General features: G+C 50.9%; 1 protein-coding gene across 1 annotated transcript; it reads left to right on the forward strand.

Moving 5' to 3' along the window:
* Nucleotides 1-69: 69 nt before the first annotated feature.
* Nucleotides 70-16,244, forward strand: HPS4 (HPS4 biogenesis of lysosomal organelles complex 3 subunit 2). Its single transcript, XM_069871432.1, has 13 exons — nucleotides 70-130; nucleotides 1,737-1,827; nucleotides 2,542-2,685; nucleotides 4,327-4,434; nucleotides 4,907-5,023; nucleotides 5,143-5,237; nucleotides 5,627-5,699; nucleotides 6,405-6,438; nucleotides 7,071-7,167; nucleotides 7,638-8,547; nucleotides 11,729-11,861; nucleotides 12,728-12,836; nucleotides 14,301-16,244. The coding sequence occupies exons 1-13, from the start codon at nucleotides 90-92 to the stop codon at nucleotides 14,470-14,472; spliced, it is 2,124 nt and encodes a 707-aa protein (XP_069727533.1). The 5' UTR covers nucleotides 70-89; the 3' UTR covers nucleotides 14,473-16,244.
* Nucleotides 16,245-16,331: the final 87 nt, after the last annotated feature.

Consider the following 16,331-nt stretch of genomic DNA (forward strand, 5'->3'; position numbering starts at 1 on the left):
AAAGCCCGCGCCTATCAGGGAGCGCCCCCTGCGTCATGTGACCGGGTCATGTGACCGGCGCACCCGGAAGTGGCGGCGGCCTCGCGGCCATGGCCCGGCCCGCCGCGCCGGATCCCGCCTCAGCGCCTTGGTGAGACCCCGACCCCCCCCCCCCCCCGGCCCTGTCTCTGCGCGTCTAGAGCCCCAGAGTGGCTTGGGAGGAAAGGAAAGGACCTCACAGCCCAGCCTGGCCCACCCCTGTCACGGGCAGGGACACCTCCCATGGATCAGGGGCTCCAGCCCCATCCAACCTGGCCTTGAACCCCTCCAGGGATGGGGCAGCCACCACTGCTCTGGGCAGCCTGGGCCAGGGCCTCCCCTCCCTTACAGAAAAACATTTTTTCCCAAAGTCTCATTTAAATCTCCCCTCTTTCAGCTCAAAACCGTTCCCCCTCATCCTATCCCTGCCTTCCCTGATCCAGAGCCCCTCCCCAGCTTTCCTGGAGCCCCTTTCTGCTCTAAGGTCTCCCCAGAGCTTTCTCTTCTCTGGGCTGAACAACCCCAAATCTCTCCACCTGTCCTTGTGTAGGAGGAGCTCCAGCCCTTAGGTCCTCTCCATGGCCTCCTCTAGACCCATTCCAACAGTCCTTCTTATCCAGGCGATTCCACAACTGGACACAGGACTCCAGGTGGGGTGCTGGTTCTGGCAAGGCAATGCCTCCTCTCCCCTCCTGGGAGGGAGCCTAGAGGCAGGGAGTGGAGCCCAGAGCAGGACCTGCACCACCTGGAAGCCAATGCTGGGGCTGTTTGGTCCCGTCTCTCCCCAGTGGATTGGTGCAGGGATGGAGTGAGCCCGTCCAAGGTGGAATTCGGCTTCATACATTACCACATAGGCGTTTATGCTCTTCAGTTTCACCTCCTGAGTGGCCTTGTTCCTTGTTTCAAACTTTGTAGTGAAAGGATGAAGGAAAAGAGTGCTAAGCTGAAAGAAGGATGATTTAAATGGGATCTTGGGAGTAAATTTTGTCCTGTGAGCGTGGGGAGGCCCAGATTCCCCAGGGAAGTGGTGACTGCCCCATCCCTGGAGGGGTTCAAGGCCAGGTTGGATGGGGCTTGGAGCCCCTGATCCAGTGGGGGGTGTCCCTGTCCATGGCAGGGGATGGAACTGGTTGGGCTTCGAGGTCCCTTCCAACCCAAACTATTTCATGACTCTACGACTTCTCTTTCTGCTGGAAACATCTTGTGTGGAAAGTTTGTAACGAGCCCCTTCCCAGAAGGAGCAGATGAAAAGAATTATATCTGCACACATCCTTGACAGGAAGGGCTGAATAACACTGCAGTGTGGGCCATCTCCTGAAGGAAGCCTCCCTCTTGCGCTCCCTGAGGTCTGTGGTCTGCGGGCAGCGATGGAATTAAAGCAGCCGGTCACGGGAGTGGCTCATATTTCCTGTGGATCGTGCTTACTGTTAATTATTCCATCTGCTCAGGACAGGAAAATGTCTCGCAAGTCTGATCCTTTGTCCTTGTGTCTTTGCTAAAGGGTTATAGAATCTACCCAAACCCACTAAATTGGTCATATTTAATAGCATAGGACACTTCTAGCGCTGCTTTCGTGTCTAAACTCAGTGTGATTGTGTAGAACAACATCTCTCTTCCTTTGCAATAACCTCTTTATTGCTCTGCCTGAAATAATAGAAAGGAGAGGGAGAAGCATAACAGTTTTTGAACATGCAATCATTTCTGCCTGCTTTTTTTAGGTGGAATTACTTTTTCCTTTATGATGGTTCAAAGGTTAAGGAAGAAGGAGATCCTACAAGTGCTGGGATTTGTTACTTTTATCCTTCTCAGGTAACATCTGACTTTATTTTGGTCCCTGTAGAGGAGTCAATGCTGATAATTCTGGTTCAAGGCTGGCCGGGCTTCCTGGTGGGTCAATTCCTGTTTAGTATTCACCAAGGTTTTGAGAGAACTAATGCAGCTAAATTTGTCTGTGCTACTGCATTTCATTGAGGTTGGAAAAGACCTTTAAGCTCATCCAGTCCCAACTGTCAGGCCATCCCCACTGTGCCTACTAAATCGTGTCCTAAAGTGCCACATCTACATATGTTTTGAAACTCTCCAGGGATGGAGACTCCACCACTGCCCTGGGCAGCCTCTGCCAGTGCTTCACCAATTTTTGGTGAAAAATTTTTTTCTAATACCCAGTATAAACCTGCCCTGGTACAACTTGAGGCCGTTTCTTCTCTTCCTAGCCCTTGTTACTTGGGAGAAGAGCTCAGCACCACAACCTCCTTTCCAGGAGCTGCAGAGAGCAATGAGGTCTCCCCTCAGCATCCTCTTTTCCAGGCTAAATAACCTAGGGCCCCTCAGCTGCTCCCAGAACCCCTGGGCTCCAGCCGCTTCCCCAGCTCCATTGCCGTCCTTTGGACACACTCCAGCCCCTCAATGTCCTCCTTGTACTGAGGGGCCCCAAACTGAGGACACTTGATTTATAATTGAATTGAACTTAAAATTAGTTTTTATTTATACCTGGATACGGTAGTGATTGGCTTTCCTCGACAGACTCTCCCCGACCAGCAGGAGCTGCTGTGTGGACAGATTGCCGGAGTGGTACACTGCCTGACTGACATTTCTGGAGTTCCTCCAAGTCTCATTCGCCTGAGGAAGCTCAAGTTTGCTGTTGTAGTGGATGGAGACTACCTGTGGGTGAGTTCAGGAGGTCTGGAAGCAGTTGCACAGCAGAAACAAGGAGGGAGTTTGAGCTGTATCCAACAAAGCAGGCAGCTTTTTTTAATGGCGTGGGTTGCACACAGTTAGACCCGGGGAGAGTGAGGGCGGGAGCTTATGCACAACTTTTCATTACAAGGTGACTTAAATTTTGTTTGTGGCAGCCTACACAGTGTGTCGTGCAGCGCTCCAGCCTTGGGGAAGAGCGGCTGGAAAGCTGCCTGGCAGAGAAGGACCTGGGGGTGTTGGTTGGCAGCGACTGAACATGAGGCAGCAGTGGCCCAGGTGGCCAAGAAGGCCAACAGCGTCCTAGCTTGGATCAGAAACATGGTGGCCAGCAGGACCAGGGAAGGGATTGTGCCCCTCTGCTCGACATTGATGAGCCTGCACCTCAAATCCTGGGTTTAGTGTTGGGCCCCTTGTTACAAGAAGGGCACTGAGGGGCTGGAGCACGTCCTGAGAAGCAGAACAGAGCTGGGCAAGGAGCTGGTGCCCAGGGGTTATGAGGAGCAGCTGAGGGATCTGGAGTTGTTTAGCCTGGAGAAAAGGAGGCTGTGGGGAGATCTCATCACTGTCTACAGCTCCCGGAAAGGAGGTTGGAGTGAGGTGGGTACTGGTCTCTTCTCCCAAGTAACAAGGGATGGGATAAGAGTAAATGGCTTAAAGTTGCACCAGGGCAGGTTCAGATTGGATGTCAAGAAAAATTTCGTCACCAAAAGGGTTCTGAGGCCCTGGCAGAGGCTGCCACGGCAGTTGTGGAGTCCCCATCCCTGGAGAGATTTAAAAGATGGGTGGATAAGGCACTCAGGGATCTGGCTTAGTAGTGGACTGGTACGGTTGGAGTTGATGATCTCAAAGGTCTTTTCCAGCTGAAAGGCAGGCACTTCAGCCATTCTGTAAAATGGTTCCCATCCCTCATTTGTGTGTTCACAGCCAACCATGTGCCTGGCAATGGCTGTAAAGCATTGAGCTCTGCTGTGTGTATCCATGGGTCAGTGGCAGTGACTGGAAACAGGATTCTGTGTGCTGCAGTTCATAAGGACTTGGTCTCACCATTCTTTCCTTCTAACCCTTGATATTTCCTACTTTCAATAGATGTGTAGAATAGAGAGAAGGGTGTGACAAAAATGCCCTAAACCATCCCCTGGTAACTGGGCTGAGACCAGTCAGACCTGTTTAATTAGCAGTGCTGTTCAGGCTCCCCAAGCTCTCTCTGAGGCAGAAGGCCCGGTGCTTCTGTTTCCCTTAGCAACTAGAAAACTGAATGAAGCATCTTTATCACTGTGAATAACAAGTTAATTAGAGTATCCTTAAGTACTTAGTTTCAGGAAACCATTCCTAGCTATTAGAGCAACGAGCTAGGTCATGTAACGTGGGAAGTGAGTGTATCTAAAGCGCTGGGTTTCTGATATAATTTATTTATACTGTCTGTGCCAGGGTTCTTCTTTGTGTGTTTCTGAATTTCCTTTTCATCTGACTTGTGAATCCGGGGGTTGCTTCCTGCCACAGAGCTGCTTGCACGCCTTTGACACTCATCTGAAAGCGATAAGAGTTGTTCTCACCTGCTGTGCCTGGGTTTTCTCAGTAAATATTCTTCATTCATGTCTTTCCGTATCACAGGTTCTGGGCTGCACGGTTGAGCTCCCTGATGTCAGCTGTCAACGCTTTTTGGAGCAGCTGATCGGCCTCTTCACCTTCTACAATGGACCCGTGCACCGTGCATACATGGTAATTAAAAACCAGCAGCTGGGATGTTTCTGTGTGGGAGGAGATCTTAAACACTTCCCAGACTGGCCGAGTTCTGCCCAGGCTCACACGTACTGGCGCATTCCTTTACACTCTCTTCCTGCTTGCAAAGGCTCACAGCAAGCTCAGAGAACAAAGAATCGGGACCTGGGAAAGTGTACAGGCCCATCATAGAGCCATTAAGGTTGGAAAAGACCTCTAAGGTCATCCAGTCATCAGCCCAACCCCACCGTGCCTGCTAAACCATCCTTCTTATTGCACCGAGGTGGTGTGGGTGTCTGCTGGAAGATCCCTAGATGTTCAGTGTAAAGCAGTGCACTCTCAATATCCTCTTCCTCCTTCTCCTTCCAAGGTTTGCTGCTTCCGGGTACTGTCCCAGATCGGTTGCATCCAACCATCCTGAATGCTTTAAGGACTGTGCAGTGACAGCCGTGTCCAATTTTGTTGTCTGCAGGCGTTTTCTCAGGAGGAACTGAGCAGGCAGTGGGACAAATATATTGAACACATCCAAAAAAACACAAGTGACCTGCACAAGATTTTCAATTCTCTCTGGAATATGGACAAAACCAAGGTAAAAGGCTTTTCTCTGCAATATCTAGACATGCCTTAGTACCAATGCTTTTGTGTTTGATTGGTGCTGTCAGCATTTCCCAGAGTTCTCTGACGTAGCTTGTGGTTCTCCTTGCTTAGGTGGACCCTCTGCTTTTACTGAAAGCAGCTCTCATCTTGCAGACTTGCCAGCGGTCCCCCTATGTCTTGGCAGGCTGCATCCTCTACAAAGGCTTGTAAGTAACCAAGTGTTACCCAAAGGGTTAATCTGCCCCTTCCCAGGGCTGTGATCCCAAAGCAAATCCAGGAGCTGTGCACTAAGGGTTTGGTTTTGGCAGGAAAGTTAATGCTCAGGCAAGGTACCCAAGAAACAAAGAAAACAAGTCGTGATGGTCCCTCAGTTTGTGTTCTTGTTTTGTGTGGGATGTTAGCTCCAGCCCATATCTGGGGCTGGCAGGACTGGGAGAGGTGGGTGTGGTGGAACCCGAGAGACTGCCCCAGAGATGGCCCAGCTGTGAACTGGGGCCCTGCTGGCTCTGTCTGTCCTGGTGCACAGAGCGATGTGAGTCTCTGAGCATCAGGAAACAGTGCTCTGCTCATGGATGACTTTGTTTTGTCCCTTTAGCATTGTGAGCACCCAGCTGCCACCTCCTCTCACTGCCAAAGTTCTCCTCCAAGGCAATGAGTCTCCAGGCCAGGTATGTTAACCACGTTCCCTGCATGCAGATCACCCCTTGTAAGACTGCAGTCTGGAAGCTCTTGTTACGGAGATCTTCCATGCGCTACTGTTGGGAAGGACAAATACTGATGCTAGAAGTTTTTACTAGCTATGATTGAGTAAAGTTTCAAGACCTCTGTGCTAGGGATTAGCTTTTTATTTGGTCTTTAAGTTACTGAATTCACGAGTTCCAATCCATGCGATGTGTCAATTAGCTTTTTACCCAAGTTTAGGTATATAGTGCTAAATATGCAAAGTAAATGTCTGAAAGGAACAGAGACATCAATTCCCATTGCCATTAAAACCTGTCAAAGTAATTATTTTTGTGGTGCAAGGTCTTCTACAAAAAAAGCCACTGAGATCCAGATGTGAAGAAGGCCTCTGCTGTTAACTGTGATTCTGAATCAAGCTCTTGGGGCCTGGGCAGGCAGGAATGGCCAGTTGTGGCATCTGTCCTTGCTTTCAGGTGTATTTTGGTTCTTGGGACATCCTCTTGACTTTGAGGACTACCTAAGGAACAAATCACCGCCCAGTGTGGTGAACCAGCCACAGCAACTGCTGAAGGGGATGGTCTGGGGTCTGCCGTAGCCACAGGGAGGCTGAGGGGGCTGGAAGAGCTGTCCTGGTGGCACTGATGGCAAGTGTTGAGTCACGCCACAGAGCTGATTCTTGGCTTTTCTTTCAGAGGGAGCCTGGAGGTGAGGAGCAGCGGGAGCCTGGTGAGCATCCAGCTGCAGAGTACGGGTTGCCAAGTGCACAGCAGCAGCATATGAGCAACCATCTGGAGTTGCATCCTCTGCAGTGAGAGCATGAGCTGGTTCTCTGGGAAACACGTCAGAGCTCTTGCTGGATGCAGGAGTTTATCCCTCAGGGTGTTCCTGCCACTAGTCAGCATGTGCCAGTGGGTGTTGTGTCATCAGAACTAGTTCCTTCCTGTTGGCTAAGCAAAAGAGTTTGCTCTTTTGGATTTAATTGTCAGTTCTGCAGATTCCCAACGTGCCTGCTTTCATTCCAGTTACCCATGTGCCTTCTTGGCCACTGAATGAGCCCTGGAAACAGATGGCTGATGCTTTCAGTCCAAACCTTCAGTTATCGTTTTTAAGCATTGATTTATAGATAGTCTGCCAGGATGGGTAGAAAAAAAGCACTTAAAAGAGAATTTAACTGTGTGAGGCATTAAGTGTAGGAGGAAGATAGGAAAATAGTGCCTAGTCAGACATGGTCGGTTTGTGATTGCCCAGGATACAGGATGATAGCTTGTCTTCTCCTTCTTTGGGCTGATGGAGTCTGTCTTCTCTTCTTTATGCTGGGTAGTGTTAATTTAATTATCAAATCTCTATTGCTCTTGCAGATTCTCCCTTGCCAGAGGGTGTCCGTGTCATCCCTGTATTCCTAACAGAAGATGAAGTCTCAGTGCTCCGAGACTTCCCAGTGGAGTGGATGACTAGGTAAGAGAGGCTTTTGCAGCGAGGGAGCTAACCCATGGCACTGCATCCTCGCTGGCGGTTGTTACTGCTCTCTCTGATACTCACTCAGACTCTGTCATCTTGGCTTTTCAAGCTACCTGAGGTCCTTCAGGCTGGATTGAATTTATGCTGTCCGTATCTCTGTTGTGAGGCAGCCCAAGGCAGGAGTGTTTCCCAAGACCAACTGTGTCCTTCTGCTGTTTCTCAACTCACAGCGCTGCTTAAATCTTTTGTGCTTTGTGAATAAGGATGTGACGCTCCCAGGAGCCTGCAGTGTGAGAGGCCCGTGCATTTCATCTGTGTTAGACTTTAACCCATCCTTTTGTGAGGTCGATGTTCTTTGTAGCAGAGAATAGATCATCTATTGAATGCTACCAGGAGGTGGTAGTGTTATTAGGTAAGTAATAGCTCAAAATAGGTCCTAGTTTAATCAATTTTTTGTCTCCTGCCAGGTCATCCATGTCCCCGGCAAGCCCTAGAGTAGATAAGAACACGCTCTACTCCCAGGTAGTTTCAGAATCAACAGGAGTTCAGGAAAACCAAGACCTGAATATCATCTCTGAGCAGGAAATCCCTCAGCAAGCTTCAAGCACAGCTGCATCAGAAGATTCTGTGCAATTGGACAGCCTTGCAAACACAGATCCTTTGAAGGGCTTCCCTGAAACAGAAGCCAGTACGAAGAATTCTCCAACTGCAAAATTGAGCAGCCAACACAGCAAAAGCTCAGAGCTCAGTAGAAATGCATTCTTCCTATCAGAGGGAGACATGAAGCAGCTGCCAAGTCCATCCACACTCCATGCGGCTGAAGATGCTCAAACTACAGGTCTGTATCTGGAAGGCTTTTGCTTTCCAAACCCTTACGCCTGCGAGCAGGAGAGTCGAAGCATGGGGAAATTCCTTGTGGACGCAGATGTTGAGGAGCACAGTTTCCGGAGTTATGTGGCCAATGGCATTCCAGCTATTTGCTCTCCTATCCAGGAGTTGAGCAGAAGGAAGGCAAGTGAACAAGGGACTCTTAGCCAAAATAGTGTTTCTGGAGAAAGCAATGGTGCAGCTGGTGGCACTGTGCAGGGTTTGGATTGTTCGGCCTCTGCTGTACAGTCAGAGCTCCAAAGCAGGAGTCAGCTGCCAGCTGGAGAGGTCCAGAAGAGTCTGCCCAGTGACCCAGCAGAGAACACACACTGTCCCAGGAGCACAGAGAGCGGCTGGCTGCCTCAGGAGGACAGTCTGGGAGCCCGGGAGTCAGGCAGCCAGTGCAAACCAGTTAAGATGTGCTTGTACGTTCACTGCATTAAGGGGCTCGTGCTGTCCCTGCTGGCTGAAGATTCCCTCCGAGAGAACCGGAGCTCCATTGAGGATGTGGTAAGTAGGAAAGCTCTTCCACGCCTGTAGATGTGGTCACTGCTGGGTGGGGATGACAGGGGTTGCAACTGAAGAGCAGGTATTTTATTGCACTTCCCATCTCTACCTCACCTCTTCTGTGTTGTGGAAGGCAAAGCCATTTGGCTGCAGGTTCATCGCCACAACCAAAGCTACGTGGGAGATTGTTTGCAAACATCAGGCAGTGAACCTGAGAGGTGAGAGCGTTGTGTCACAGACGACTCCTGTTTCCTGTTGTCTGTCGGTGCCAGCAGTGGAGCAGAATGTGTAGGTGTGACCATCAGACAGCCCCGCACGCTGCCAAAGGCTGGGGCTGCATTTGGGATTTGTGGGAAACACAAACAGTTTTGTAGTGATTTTGGTGAGCGAGGTTTGTTCTCTGTTTAACCTCTGCTTTTCCTCACTCTGGAAGCTCAGAGAGACGTGTCTGGCAGCGAATCCCTGAGGTGTCTCCTTTCTAGGTGAAAGTCTGGCTGTCTGCGCCCCCAGCCTGCTCTCCCTGGCGCTGTGCTCCAGGGCTGGAGGCAAGGAGAGCCATTTGGGTGCTCCGAATAGGTGCTGTCCCAGAGCCTTCCCAAATGAGGCTGCTGCGAGACTTGCTTCGGTGCACAGACAGCCCTGCTAAGCGTTGTGGTGTCACTAATGGGGCTGCGGGGGAAGGATGTGCTGGCCTCCGGCGTTTCTCGGTGAAGCATTAGTCTGCAGAGCTGCTGCCTGGCCTCTGCCTCCCTACCAGGGAGCTGAGTCAAAGCTGCAGAGGCCTCTTTGATATTCCCGTTGTCATAGGAACAACCTAATTCCTTTAACCGTCAGACTGGAAGGTGCAGGGAAGCTCAGACTGATGCTGGCTCCCAGCATTTGCAGAGCCTCAAGGTTACTCCTTTTCCTTCTAAGCTCTGGGATGTGGAGGTTGTGTCCGTGACCACCTTGATGCCACCTCCATTCAGCACAGGAGGACTGACGTGCTCAGGAAGGGGTTGCTGCAAAGACAGTGGAGGCCAGGAGTTGCAGCCCTGGCCTTTTGCACCAGATGTGGCTGATTGCTCAGTCCCTTTTTTGCTCGTTTTCAACAGGTAGCTGTACAACACCTCCTGTTCTACCACATCTTCTCCATCAAGGGGGAAAGGGAGTGATACAGACAGGTAGGAACTGGCGGTCTAGAGAGCTGAAGGTTATCTGTATTGCATAGGTACTCCCAGCTTCTCTGGTTTCCCTCTGGATGTTGCTCTAGTCTGGCCAGCTGGCAGTTCTGCTCAGCTTGGAGATGGTGTGGTTCCAAAAAGCCTGTGTGGCACCTGGGGCTGGAAACCAGCCTCTGCTCTGCTTCCTGTCCAACTTGCCATGAGGGGGAACATCTGAGGGTGTAGCTGGCATGAGAAATGCCTTGTTGGGGGGATTCGCTCTGCTAGTGACACGTTGCACATCCTCCTCCCATCAAATACCAGGGCAAGGTCAGCCGTGGGCCCAGTCTGGCTCAATTTGTCCTTCATTTCCTTCAGTCTCAAGATTTCAGTCAGTTTTCCTTTATGTCTCAACAGAGCCCTTTCCATTCAGGTTCCTCTTTTCCCAAATGTGCCACATCCATCTCACAGGCTCTTGCTTTGGGTCTCATTTTAGCAAAACTGTACTTTCACACAGTTTGGGTTTTGGCTGCGATTGGGATCCTCTGACTGCACCCTTCCTCTGGGTGCAGTGTGTGTTACCTCTTAGGAGAGATGCCCTGCATGTCCCATCATCCCAGGAGGAAGAGCACGGTTCGAGGAGGCTCTGCTGCTGGCGTCATGGTGGATTTGAGGCGTAACCTCAGCCTGTCTGTTCCTTTGTTTATCTGCCGATTAAAAACGACCCTCAGCTCTCAGGGATGTCAAAGCTAAGTTGTAATTAATGTTTCTTGAATGCTTTGAGGCCCCTGAATGACACCAAAGAAGGGTAAAATATGCTACTTGTGCAGCTGAGAGCATCAGGCAGTCCCACTCATCCCTCTGGGAGGGTGGTTTCCAATCCAGGGTTTTCCTGCAGAGCAGAAGGGTTTGGAGGCTTTTGGGCTCGCTTCCTGCTGCTCTTTAGTTCTTATCTCTTCATTTCCCTGTGCAGAAAAGAAAATCTGTTCTGTGACCAAGGGGGTCAAGGGTAGGGCAGGCTGTGCCATCCTGCTGAGTGAGGGCTTGATCCTCTCTGTGGCGGAGGAAAGCACACGGCAGGCTGGAGGATTAGGGAGTTAATCTTCCCAGCAGTGCCAGAGGGCCCCTCAGCCCTGCCTGAGCCCTGCCTGCTGCCTGGGAGCCTCAGTGTGGCCAGAGCTGCTGGGCTGCTCACAGTCCAGTCAGGAAAGCAGCCTGGCTTTCATAGATTCATAGAATCGCTTGGTTGGAAAAGACCTTTGAGATCATCAAGTCCCACCGTACCTGTCCACTGCTAAACCAGATCCCTGACCACCTCATCCAACCCTCTTTTAAACCCCCCTAGGAGTGGGGTCTCCACCACCTCCCTGGCAGCCTCTGCCAGGGCCTCAGAGCCCTTTTGGTGAAGAAGTTTTTCCTGGTGTCTAATCTGAACCTGCCATGGTGCAATTTTGGGACCATTTCCTGTCATCCTATCACCTGTCACTTGGGAGAAGAGCCCAGCACCCACCTCTCTCCAACCTCTTTTCAGGGAATTGTAGAAGATTTACTCGTGTGTTAAGAAGTGCTGCGGGAAACAGCAGGAAGTTAAATCCAGCCCAAGCGTGTAAAGCTGCATCCTGGGCTGTACTGCCTGCCTGCTCTAATAAGGGCTAGTAAGCGAAGGAATATTCCTTGCTGTGGCTGAAAGCCATGGTCAGGATGTGAAAATGAGCCCTGGAGAGTAACGTTTGATGGTAAATTAATGGAGTCTTGCATTTTCCTGTAATTAATAGCATCAAGTGGTTTAATGGCTTATTTTTGGTTTGGAGTGCCCTTACTGGGTCCCTGTCTCACTGACTTGTGAGCTGAAACTCATCTGCTTTCCTCTGTGCCTGAATTTCCCAGCTGTTCCTGGACGGGAGCCTGGGCAGCAGAGCATGGAGGGGTCCAGTCCCTTTGGCATCGACCTCGGTCACCCAGGCTCCTTCCACTCCTTCCTTTGAAGTCCAGGCAGAGCTGGGCATCGACTCTCACACTTGCCGGTTTTGCCCTGTCTGCAGTACCACAGCAGTCTGGCTTCTCTGAATGGCCTCGAGGTTCATTTGAGGGAGACGCTGCCCAAAGACTCCTCTTCTTCAGCCAAGACAACCTACAGCTTCACTCATTATGACAGCGTTCAGAACGTACTCACAGGTAAGCCTTCATCTTCTGGAACAGCAGCCACATCAGAGGTGGGAATAAGGAGGAGAACAGGGTTTATGGTAACCCTTTCTCATGTTTCAGACAGATTCTCAGAAGCACTGCTTGCTATAACTCTTACAAAAGAGCCTGGGTATAAGGCCCTGTTGAGGAAGCTTTGCTTTTGTGAGTTTATAATCTGCTGAAGGCTTGTTGATTGCTTTATTTGGATGAGAATCAGAGGCTGCTGGGAGATGGAGCAGTTGCCAAGGTTGTTTTGCTCAGAAGGGTGTTGCTTGAGGTTCTGTTAAGGGCTAGGTCTGGGGACAGGGCTTGACATCCTCTTCAAACCTGCCTTCCCTCCCCCTGACTTCATTCACCCTGCTGTGATGTCTTTTGTCCTGCAGTACAGCAGTGTTTGTCAGTCTTTTCTGGCTGTGAGAGGCAGGAGATGGGAACAGGTAGTACCCAGCAGTTTGGAGGCTGCCGCCCTGGGTGGACCATCGACATGCAGAAAGCCCCATGTATTGCTCCAATTCATCGTGCTATTCCTTTTCCTGGCAGCCTCACAGGCAGTGTCCCGTCTCTTTCCCAGCTTAGAAGTGCTTTAGGGAAAGAGAGAAACCCCAGTGATTTAGGTAAGCCATAACTTAGGCCTTCCTGTCACCCCTCTGATGTGTGTGCACCAGGCTTGTAGCTGAGCACGCTGCGAGCTGCTGACTAATTTAATTGAGGTCGCACTGGGGTTTAGGGTGTCTCTGTTCTGCAGATACCCAGTGTCTGTGGGAGAGGTCCACAGCCTTTTCCTGCTCAGCAAAAAGGGGGCACGCTCCTCTACAGAGCAGACTTTTTAACCCACACCCCGTACTTCTGTCCTGCAGCCAACCTGCCTCACACCCCTGGCCCTCTGGATCGGCACTTCCTGAGAGCCGCTACGCTGATCCACTCCGACTTCAGCCACCTTCCGACTGCTTCAGAAATCATAATCAGGTAAGATGTGCTTAGATCTCCCTCCTCTTCCAGGCACAGGAGTGCTGTGGGGTGCACAGAACAGGCAGAAGGTGGGATCCCCTTTTCTAGGGCTGGCTGAGGTTTGGCAGGGTTTTAATTACACTGAGGTCATTAACCAAGGGTCAGTCGTGTCTCCTTATTCCTTGACGTCTGCTCTTTAGGGGTGAGCTACTTCATATTCTCCCTATAGTGCGATCTGGGCGTTGAGAGGCTAGAATGGAACCAAGGCGAGTGAATGAAGATGCAATGCTAAAATATTGCCAGTTCCTGGCACCATAAGGTTCTAAGACACAGTTTTAAATATAGCTGTTCCTAATAAATTTGTGTCTCGGCTGGGAGCCAAAAGCACCCAGAATTGGCAACCTAGATTTTGTTTTCTTGCATCGCTTATTGAGTTGGAAACACACTGTAATGTGCGTGACAAACTCAATTGTAATGCGCCAAGCGAGATGGTCTTATCACAGCCACGGCTAAAGCTGATCCTCCCCCTGTTCCTGGAGCTGATCTTGGGGAGGATGGTTTTGTTGTGAGTGTGCAGAGATTCTGCTTGCCTGGCTGTGCTTGTTTGTCCAAAACATGATGAAATAAAGATGCTCCTGGGATTACACTGTTTCACTTCGCTGACACAGCTTGCCAAGGGAATGTGAATCATACACTTCAGTGCTGAAGAATTCCTTGTTTAGCATTAGTTGGACTGGCTCCTTAAATCCTGTACCGGCTAAGCTGGTGTAGTCTGTGCTGCCCCCAAAAAAGCAACTGCATGTGTGAATCAGACTGAGTAACAAGATGACTAAAACTGCTTTCTTTTATGGAAAGTTGTCACGGGAGGGTGTCAGCAAACATATCAGTTGCTGCTTTCCTCTGTCAGGGAGGAATGTAGAGCCCTTTGCTTTGCTCCCTGCCAGCCCTCTCGCGGGTAAATACGAGTGGTGGCTTTTAATCAACAACTTGAGCCTTAACGGTTACAATATGTGACTGGTGTCTGAGCTGTGTCACATACAGCCTCGTGTGGTTCCTGCTGCGAGGATGCTGTGCTGGGATTTGAAGCAGTGCACCCCTAGAAGGGGTGTTAGGAGTATTTAACTACCAGCTCTTGATACAATGGGCTGGTCTGCCAGCAAGGGAAATACTCGGAGGACGGCCATGTGCACAGGTGTTAATGCTGTTGAGCAGGTCCCTGAGGATAAGACATATGATGCTTTCCCTTTTAGGATGCCAGAACCCTTAAGAAGGAGGGTCTGGTTGCCCGTGGCCTTCTGGCCATACATTAGAGGGTTTTGGTGCCCATTTTAGCTCTATGTTCCCTTGCTCTGCTGAGAGAGACCTGAAAGCCACTCTGTTGAGCTGGATGCTGCAGGCATCCAATGCCCAGCCTGGTGAATTGAAGGGGATCTTGCACAAAGCTGTAAATCCTGACCACCGCCTTCTCTCCTGCCCTGCTAGGAATGCCTCCACAGCCGTGTACGCCTGTCGGAACCCCGTCCAAGAAACCTACTTCCAGCAGCTGGGTGCTCCGCTTCGCAACTCGGGTGTTCCCAACCCTCATGACAGTGCGTTCAGCTTGCCAAGCAAGGCCAAGCAAAAGCTGCTGAAGCATGGAGTGAACCTGCTTTGAACAGATGCATGGAGGCAACATCCATTCTGAGAGTTAGTTCCTCTCCAATCAGTGATATCTCAAAGCCATTTATTCCATCAGAGGCAGGAGGCTCTGTGCTGAGCCTCTGTGGTCTCCAGCCTGTCTTGCCCTGAGGACGGGGCGCTCTTACTGCCCTGTTCCTGCAGCACATTTTGTTGATGTTAGCACTTACCAAAGACTGTAGAGAGAAAATAGGTGTGTTGGGGTGCTTGGTTTACATTGTCTGTGGAACTATTCATGATGCTCTGCCACCACAGGCAGAGTCTCCTCAAGTGCCTTGACCTAAAGTAAAATATATTCTTGCTCTAAGCTACACAGCCATCAGGCTGCTGGGCAGTACTGGCATTCAGAGGTGTCAGTCAGACACTGCATCTGCCTGGAGTTCTGTGCCTACACTTGCCCTGGTCAGACTTGGGCTTTATTTATACCTCTTAATCTATACAAACGATCCCCTGCTGCGATGTAATGCTTTACCTTGATTAGCAGAGCTTGCACAGTCTCAGACTAACTGGAATAGAACAAGTGCTGCAAAACTCATAATCCTCCTTCAGGAGCTGTCAGGACGGTTTTGTACTGAACCTGCAAGATCCTTGTCTCCCCACGCATGTCTGACTGGGGATTGTGCAGCACAATGTTGCCTTCCCTGCTGGCCCCCAGCACCACCGTGCCCTGCAGCCTCTCCCAGGGGCTGTGGAGGTGGGGGCATGGATGCACTGCACGTCCTACCAGCTCCTGGGCTTCTGCTTCCTCCCCTCCCTCCTGTTTCAGGACCTTGTTTCGACTCCTTGGTCTTGCTGCTCAATTTGGTTTTGCTCCAGACAGAAAAGGCAAGTGGGAGCCTCTTAAGCTAATGGGACCAAAGAGGCTTTGTAGGCCCTGGGTAGTTCTTCCCTTTCTGCTTGGACAGATGCCGTGTCCCGTCTCAGCGCTGGTTGGGGGCTTGGTGGTGATGGCAGCTTAGACCTGAGTGGGAAACACCTGCATCTGACCATGCTGTAGGTTTCAAAGCTGCTGCTGTTATGCACACATCACTGTGACAATAAAAGAGCCTCCAAGGCTCACCCAAACACTCTGTGTCAGCAGCCAGAGGCCACAACGTGCTGCTTGGTTGTCTCGTTTGTGATTCGTGCTGTGAGAGTTTGGGGTTGGATGACCGGTTTCCCCTAATTAGCTCCATGCCAAGGTTGAGTTCCTGCACTGGTGGGACTGGACAGGGAGTGGCTGTTGCTTTGATCACTCCTGCAAAGTAGCTGCTTGTTGGGGTCTTAGGAGATGGCCAAGGTTGATGCGTTACTGGCTTTGCTGTGAATGGTGAGCAGGCTTGTCTCAGGGTTAGCAGGGCAGCCCCAGGAGTGTCACCCTTGTCACAGCTTCTTGTTCCACTCTGAGAGCAGACGAGGCCCAAGGTGGCTCTGCTGTTGCGAGGCTCCTCTGCAGACCTTGGCTGGGAAATTCAGTGCAGTCCAGAGGAAGAGCCAGCTGTTTGCTCAGGTGGTGGCTGCGCATGGATTGCTGTCTGGCTTCAAGCTCTGGCAGCTGAGGAGGTGTTTCAGCAGCAGGAGAGCTGTGTGGTGCAGCTCTTGGGGCCTGTAGTGAAACTGCTCTGCACTGAAGTGCTCTCTGTTAGCTGGTGGCTGGGCAAATGTGAAACCTCAATGGAAAGCCTGACCTCCAGCCATCCAGGAGAGCTCCTGCGTCAGTGATACCCGTGTGGAATGGGAAGATTAAGGCATCCTTTGCCTGAGTTATGGGCAAGGTGCTCTGATTCTGGAGCACAGCACAGAGAGGCACAGTGTAGGTGAGGGATGAAGTGGTGGGAGAAGGCAGGAGGAAGGATG

This window comes from Phaenicophaeus curvirostris, chromosome 17 (genome assembly GCF_032191515.1).
Source record: "Phaenicophaeus curvirostris isolate KB17595 chromosome 17, BPBGC_Pcur_1.0, whole genome shotgun sequence".
Lineage (NCBI taxonomy): Eukaryota > Metazoa > Chordata > Aves > Cuculiformes > Cuculidae > Phaenicophaeus > Phaenicophaeus curvirostris.

Bases quoted from the DNA above. Each gene is read 5' to 3' on its own strand.
- HPS4 (XM_069871432.1), top strand. From the start codon at position 90: ATGGCCCGGCCCGCCGCGCCGGATCCCGCCTCAGCGCCTTG. The intron at 131-1,736 runs GTGAGACCCCGA...TGCTTTTTTTAG, and splicing joins GATCCCGCCTCAGCGCCTTG to GTGGAATTACTTTTTCCTTT. The intron at 5,238-5,626 runs GTAAGTAACCAA...TTGTCCCTTTAG, and splicing joins TGCATCCTCTACAAAGGCTT to CATTGTGAGCACCCAGCTGC.